This window comes from Pollicipes pollicipes, unplaced genomic scaffold (genome assembly GCF_011947565.3).
Source record: "Pollicipes pollicipes isolate AB1234 unplaced genomic scaffold, Ppol_2.1 Scaffold_2555;HRSCAF=2994_pilon_pilon_pilon, whole genome shotgun sequence".
In the NCBI taxonomy this organism is placed as follows: domain Eukaryota; kingdom Metazoa; phylum Arthropoda; class Thecostraca; order Pollicipedomorpha; family Pollicipedidae; genus Pollicipes; species Pollicipes pollicipes.
In genome coordinates, this window is record NW_023596136.1 from 41,437,021 (window position 1) to 41,444,983 (window position 7,963).

At 58.6% G+C, this 7,963-nt stretch overlaps 1 protein-coding gene across 1 annotated transcript in view; it reads right to left on the reverse strand.

The window, feature by feature from the left end:
• Window positions 1-1,104: 1,104 nt before the first annotated feature.
• Window positions 1,105-7,963, reverse strand: part of LOC119101348 (inactive tyrosine-protein kinase 7) — a gene marked incomplete in the record, with an annotated part of 71,579 nt that continues 64,720 nt past the window's right edge. Inside the window, 9 exon segments of the mRNA XM_037224674.1 lie at window positions 1,105-1,117; window positions 1,529-1,786; window positions 2,064-2,215; window positions 2,549-2,790; window positions 3,964-4,215; window positions 4,619-4,828; window positions 5,263-5,390; window positions 5,909-6,056; window positions 7,422-7,700. Of these exon segments, the coding sequence (XP_037080569.1) occupies window positions 1,105-1,117; window positions 1,529-1,786; window positions 2,064-2,215; window positions 2,549-2,790; window positions 3,964-4,215; window positions 4,619-4,828; window positions 5,263-5,390; window positions 5,909-6,056; window positions 7,422-7,700 (1,682 nt within the window).

Below are 7,963 nucleotides of genomic sequence, written 5' to 3' on the forward strand. Positions count from 1 at the left end.
CTTCAGAGTCAGAAACCCGTTTGAAGCAGCAAAGAATGCATAGCAGTACAAGCAGAGAACACAGAGCAGAGAACACAATACAAGCAGAGAACACAGAGCAACCAAGACTGTAACCGGCAAGGAGGGATGTGGTGAACCACGCGTGCTCGCAGTCGCAACAGATCGGATGGCCACCCGGTGTTAGCGGGGCACAGAACGGTCCGCCAACCCACTCTGGCACTGCCCACGCACTTCACAAACGTCACCTAGTAAGCCGCTGGATTAATTGACTTCAATCGTCGCACTATCCGGACACACATACAACACACGGCCTATGTTCAGTTGGAACGCGGCATGCAGGCAAAGTGACAGCGGGAACATCCAACACACTGCTGTGTATTGCACTGCGAGGCATTTCACGTCCGTACATTATCCAGTTGGCCATCCACACAGAGCCGGACAACGATAGGTTGTTTACACGATTAAAAAATAAATAAGTCCCGTCTGATATCAAACAGTTAAATGTCATGGAAAACGTAGACAGTTCGTTTCACCAAAGCAGCGAAGATAAACCATTTTGAATATGGAAAGTCCACCTGGACATCTCGTGTGCTTATGCAATTTAAGTGTTTGAAGGCTTCAGCGGAATAGTACGCGAAGCTGAACATGATCGACACTAACCTGAGAGGTCTGCTCTTTCGCGTTGTTTCCAGAATGGCTGGCTTCAAATATTCCTTCACCTCCATCCTTCCAGCAAGCCTGAGCCGTTTACAATCGATCCCACTAGTTTCCCGCCGTTCTCGGCCCACGGAAACCTGACTGTTCAAATCCACCCAGAAACGAGTTCTTCTCTAATACAGTTGCTAATCGCCGTACCGCACCAGTGTTTCGATTCTCACGTGCCCAGGTCAGCCCAAGAGATCTCCTGCAACGGCAGCCCTAATACACCTTCAGGATGTGTGTGCTGTCTCTGCGCATGCGCATGGCACTGGGGCTCTGACTAGGGCCCGCAACTGCGCAGCCTCGCCTGCCACGTCCCGCCTGGAACCAGCTGTGCCGCTCAGCTTCCCGTGGTCTCGCCCAGCGTCTTTTGACGCCATTGACGGCGTCCATTATCAGGGGCACCTAGCGGCCACACCTGTCGCCCGGAGTCACTCAGCGCTTACCCAAGGCAGACGTCGTTACTTACACCCGGAGCCAATAAGCATCCAGCGTCAGTCAATATCCAGAATCATTCGACACCCAGACTCAATCTACACCCCAGCGTCACTGCCTTCCCAGCGTCTCCTGGGCTCTTCTGCGGCGGCTAGCGTCACTGGACATTCGAGCGTCATTCCACACCCAGACGCCGAAGCTACACCCGGCATCACTGACTCCCCGGCGTCACTCGGGCTCCTCCGGGGCGGCAAGCGTCCGCATGACGTCGGCCATGTCCGGCCGGTCGCGCGGCGAGGGAGCCCAGCAGCGGAGCATGGCGGCGGCCAGCGGCGGCGACACGGCGGCCGGCACCTCCAGCGGCGGCGGCCCGTGCCGCGCCAGCGCGCGCGCCACCTGCTCGTCCGAGAGGGCGGCGTGCGGCAGTTCGCCCTGGCAGAACACCTCCCAGCAGAGCACTGCCCACGCCCAGACGTCGGAGCGGGCTGAGAAGTCGTCCTCGAGCGCCGCCTCCGCCGGCAGCCAGCGCAGCGGCAGCAGCTGGCCCCGCATCCGGCAGTACTCGCGGCTGTAGGTGTCGCGCGACAGTCGGCCGCAGCTGATCTTCACCTCCAGCCGGCTGGTGATCAGGCAGTTGCGCGCCGCCAGGTCCCTGTCCGGCGGCCAGCCCCGTCAGACAGCTCCGGACGGAGGCGCTCAGCAAGCACGGCCAGTTTGCTGTGCGACTGCACTCGGGCCAACTTCTCTCTCACACAACCAAGTCGTGTGAATATCTATTTCGGCGTACTGCGTTGACTTCATAGCAAAACAAACACTAAATGTATCAAAATAAAGTTTCGGCAGTGTTGATTGTGCTCGTTGTTGACCGACGTCCCAATCAATAGCAGTGAAAAGCGAGAGCTGGGGGCTAGGTCGGTGGCGCAACTCACTTGTGCACAAAACGCTGCGCGTGTATGTGCTCCACGCCGGCCGCCAGCTGGTGGCAGAGGCTGTAGGCGTGCTGGGCGCTGATTGGTGGAGGCCTCGGCGGCCCCCTCAGCGTGTCGGAGCGCGTCGCGAGCAGGAATTGCTTCAGATCGCCCTGCAGAATACGGTTCAAGTTAAACACGGGCGAAGGCTGCAGCGAAACTAAGCAGATGCAGAATAAAGTTCAACAAATATTTAAACGAATGATGTAAACTATCTTGAAAATAGCGTCATAATGACGAACTAACAGCATACTTCGTCACAGCACCACGGTATAAAATGGGCACTCAGGCGGTGAATACACAGTGTAGCTTCACATCTTAATTTAAGGCGGAGACAACTCTACACATGCACACCTATCGACGTGAACTGTAAGCTCGCGTTTTCACACAAAGTACGGCCAGCACGGGCCAGCCCGCCCGCCCCCGTGCCGCGCCGGTCGTCTCACCCAGTCGCTGTACTCGAGCACGAGCAGATGTGGCTCGCCGTCCTGCACGAGCGCCAGCAGGCGCGCCACGGCCGCGTGCGGCGTCAGCTTGCCGTAGAGCTCCGCCTCGCGGGCGAACTCTGCCAGCGCCGCCTCGTCGCGCGCGTGCAGCAGCGACTTGACCATGACGATGGCGTCCTCGGCCGGCGGCTCGGCCAGGCCGCGCGCGCGCGCCAGGTACACGTCGCCGAACTCGCCCTGGCCTGTGGGCGTGGCACCGGGGGTTAGAGGGTCTGGCTCCAAAAACAACAGCCAGAGTAGGCGTCGGCACAAGACCAACGTGCACTGGCCAAGAGCAAAGAAGACGGACAGGTACAGCTGTACGACATGGGCATGTTCTACGCTGAAGGATCAAAAGGATGTACCGCACCGGCCTCAAGTTCCTGGCTCGGCATACTCGACAACTGGAGTGTCTGCTTAAGCCCTAATACGTGATACGGCAAGACATCAGAACGGTCGCACGCTCCCAAACACCTGTATGTCCTCGGCCGCCAACAAGTCGGCACACCCGCACAGCGACATGGCACCCCGCTCCCTCACCGAGCGGCATGACGGGATACACGTGCCCCGCTCCCCCACCGAGTGGCCCGCCCCCTCGCCCAGCGGCATGACGGGCTGTACGTGCCCGCTCCCTCACCGAGCGGCATGACGAGACACACGTGTCCCGCTCCCTCACCGAGCGGCATGACGAGACACACGTGTCCCGCTCCCTCACCGAGCGGCATGACGAGACACACGTGTCCCGCTCCCTCATCGAGCGGCATGACGAGACACACGTGTCCCGCTCCCTCACCAAGCGGCATGACGAGACACACGTGTCCCGCTCCCTCACCAAGCGGCATGACGGGCTGTACGTGCCCGCTCCCTCACCAAGCGGCATGACGAGACACACGTGTCCCGCTCCCTCATCGAGCGGCATGACGAGACACACGTGTCCCGCTCCCTCACCAAGCGGCATGACGAGACACACGTGTCCCGCTCCCTCACCGAGCGGCATGACGAGACACACGTGTCCCGCTCCCTCACCGAGCGGCATGACGAGACACACGTGTCCCGCTCCCTCACCAAGCGGCATGACGAGACACACGTGCCCCGCTCCCTCACCAAGCGGCATGACGAGACACACGTGCCCCGCTCCCTCACCAAGCGGCATGACGGGCTGTACGTGCCCGCTCCCTCACCAAGCGGCATGACGGGCTGTACGTGCCCCGCTCCCTCACCAAGCGGCATGACGGGCTGTACGTGCCCCGCTCCCTCACCGAGCGGCATGACGGGATACACGTGCCCTGCTCCCTCACCGAGCGGCATGACGGGATACACGTGCCCTGCTCCCTCACCGAGCGGCATGACGGGATACACGTGCCCTGATCCCTCACCGAGCGGCATGACGGGCTGCAGGTCGCGCCGGTCCAGCGGGCGCCGCTCGGCGCTGGCGCGCGACTGCCGGCTCGGCTGGGAGCTGCTCTCCGAGCGGATGCTCTGGTAGCTGTTGTAGCGGGCCGGACTCTGGCGCGCGGCCGGGCTGGCCGAGCCCGCCGTGTGCGCCTCCTCCGAGCGCGGACAGCCGACGTAGCGCGCGCCGGCGCCGGTCGTCGACGCCACCACCTCGGCCCGCTCCGGCTTGGCCACTGGAGGGCAGGGGTGGCGTCAGGGACGGCGGGCAGAGGCGCTGCCAGGGACGGCGAGAAGCACCGAGGTCGAGACGTGAGACGATTCGACCGTGAACTTCGATGTGGCGTGGAGAAATCTAAGCCAAATATCTCGAAAAGTTCTATAAACTAGGGAACATTGCGGGTTGCCAAGTCATCAGCATGAATATAGTTTTAGCAAGTGCACAATTTCAAGGCAGGTCAAAAACAACGCGGTTGACACGAAAGGGCACCGCAGCGCGTAATATAGACGAATACCTACAAGATTTTGACCAGCATCTCCTGACAAGGTGGTCATGCCCGACAACGTCACCAAGGACATCAAACAGCGGGAGTTGATGGAAACAGCCAGTGAGGCCGACACGACGCGCCTCTGACTTACGAAGCACGCTGGTACCTTCGGCGGAGGCACGCAGGTAGAGCTGCTTGCGCTGGATGCGGCGGTAGCGGCACCAGACCATGAGACCGGCCACCAGCAGCAGGTAGGCGGCGGCCGCCGACACCGTGATGGCCACCGTCCGCGTCATCATGGCGTCATCGTCGGCGGCCAGGCCGGGCGTCAGCAGCCGGCCCGTCAGCTCAGCCTCCGACGCTGTCGGCGGGGCGCGGGGGTCAGCACCGCCCCGTGGGGAGCTGAGAAGGGCGGTGACCACTGCTCCGGGGGGAGCTGAGTACGGTGGTGACCACTGCTCTGGGGAGAGCTGAGAAAGGTGGTGCCCACTGTTCTGGGGAATGCTGAGAACGGCGGTGAGCATTGCTCCGGGGAGAGCTGAGAAAGGCGGTGAGCACTGCTCTGGGGAGAGCTGTGGAGGGATAAGGTTGCTCTGGGTAAAGCTGGAGAGGATCAATGCGACCAGGTGAAGTGGTCGGCACAGCCCAATGGGGGGGGGGGGGGGGGCTGGGGAAGCTCCACCACTCCATTATTCCCGATTGTCGCAAGCTTCAAAAAGCGCCATCATACCCACTACTTAACACCAAGAAATTTAAGTGGAAGCAATGGACGACTAGGATCGTGGGAGCGCTTACACCGGACGAGCAGCTGGATCTCCTCGCGGGAGAAGCCGCCGCTGTTGCCGGCGATACAGCCGTAGCGGGCAGTGTCGCCCATCTGCAGCTCACTGATGTACAGGCTGCCGTTCTCGAACTTAGTAAACCTGCGGGGCAAACGCGACACTCAAAGGACTTCGTATGGCTAGCACTCGGTTTTGTTTTACCTTGGCGAAGATAGTGAAATTTGCCAAGGCGAAAACCGAAAAATTGTCTACGGCATTTCCGCTGTACATGGTGGCGAAGATACATTTTTCGCATCGCACGGTGCCTCACCATGTCCCGCCAAGCTGACAAAACTCTTCAGCCTAATTGAGGAAGCCGGGAGCCATGGGTCTGACTACGTTTGTGGCATTGGGGGACAGATCGTGACTGGGGGGGGGGGGGGGGGGCAAACTGAAATCTCTAAGGAGATAGCCTGAGCTAAAAATGACATTTTCAGTGGGAAATCGCGAAACACCTGCATACTTTGGGCGAATTGCATGAGGCCAAGAACTCTTTTTGGGGAAATTTAGGGGGCATACCCCCCCCCCCCTCCGGTCTTTCAGGCCTGCCCACGAGCACAGTGCAGCGGCGCGTTGCTGCCGGCCCGGCGGGACAGCGGCAGCGGCGGGTGACCTCTGACCTCGTCTCGTCCAGGTCGTTGAGCCGCGAGTTGCGGTCCCACTGGACGCTCGGCTCGGGCCGGCCGTACGCCTGGCAGTCCAGCAGCAGCGGCCGCCCTGCCACCGCCTCCGTCGGGTTGCTGGGCGTCACCAGGAACTTCGGCGTCACTGCCGGCACCACAGGCGGCCGTCTGAAGCCGTGCGAAGACAGCACGGCGGCAACAGCGACGGGAATATTGAGCCATATATATATATATATATATATATATATATATATATATATATATATATATATGATTTATTCAGTAGAAGACAACGACCACTTCAATTTTCACGAAACTTGTGACACAGAAAGCCCGAAGTGCACCGAAAACATTTGCAAAATCTTTTTGTAGGGGATTGATCGGTTTGACCATTTACGACCTCTGGAGGTCAAGCCGCTCTATGCCCTAAAAATTGCCTTTGAGTATGTTGTCAGCGCACTTTGGGCTATCTTTGTTACGGTTCCTTGAAAAGCAAATGGGGTGGTTCCGATTTTTGCCGAATATAAATACTGCACTTCTGCTTACTTCACAAGTGATGGATTAGGGTAAAGAGCAATCGACTGCAAGATACAGCAGCTTTTAAAAGGACAGGGCGGCCCAAGCAAAGCTGACATATGTTTTTCCAACAGGCCAATGACAAGTGTAGTTGTCGCATAATCGTGGCTGTTGTGCTTACACAACACGATCAGCGACAGCGGTAGTGATCAGGGATCCCTTATAAAGATTTCTTAAGGAAAATTTGCATTTTTCATGTCCAGGACACCCCATTCTAAGCTCAACACAAAAAGGCAGGTCACATTTACTTGAGATGATAGCCATTCCACCGCAGAACAACGATTTTTAATCCACAAAATATCAGATTACATTTTGACATCGAGGACGCCGATTCGAAGTAGGCCGAAATCTGGGGAGATCAGGCTGTGGTGGTAGGTTAGGTCAACCATTTTGGCTAAGCCCCCGCCCCCTCCCCCCAGCTAAATTTAGAAAGTGACACCCCTGATGTCAGTATCTATGCACTACATACAAACTCATATAACTGGTGAGTTAAAGTCGGCAGCAGATGCAAATCAAACACATATTCAAGAATCCTACCACCTTACTCGGTTTTCATAGACAAGCAATGAAGTAGTATTTAGAGATGTAGTGTTGGCTTGAAAAATATTCTAAGCTTGACAATATTGGCTTGGGATTCCTAACTGCCTGGATGCATGACCCTGTGTGCCCGCGCATACCGTAGTAGCATTTCACATGCATCTACATACAAACAGAGACATTATGGAGGCTCCCAGCCCAGCCCACATACAACCCCGCCTGAGCCAGCCCCGCCCCGCCCCGCTGTCCACACTCCTCGCCCGGCCCACACACAACCCCGCCTAAGCGGGCCCCACTCCGCCGTCCACACTCCCAGCCCAGCCCACACACGATCCTGCCTAAGCCAGCCCAGCCCTCCGTCCGTCACCCCCACGCCAGACGAACCCGAGGCTCGCACCTATGATAGTGACGTTGATGGTGGCGTTGATGAGACCCTGCGGGTTGGTGGCCACGCAGCTGTACTGTCCGCCGTCCGTCTCCTGCACCACGTCGAACACCAGCGTGCCGTTGTTGTCGCGCACGTGCGGCTGCCAGTCGAACAGCGGCCGGCCGTCCGGGTCCACCTTGACCCAGCGCACCGTGGGCGGCGTGTTGCCGGAGGCCCGGCAGTACAGCCGTCCAGGCTTGCCCAGCTCCAGACCGCGGCTCACCGGGCGCGGCGCGAACTTGAGCTTCTCTGAAAGGCCGACAGGCGGTGTTTGGTGAGTGTCGAGGTGGGGAGTGACCGATAGCCTGTCACCGCGTCTAGGCAGCGCAGTCCATCAAGAGGCGTAAAACTGGTTGGATGCCGAGCTTGAGCCCGGGATCGGAGAGCGTTTGGGTTCCGAATTCTCAGCCAACAGGCATCCACTTCTCATGGATGACGGCTCAAGGTCGAGATCAGCCAAGCCTTAATCGATTTAAAGCGCATTCGTCCCTAAGAGTCAGTCACAAAAGTCC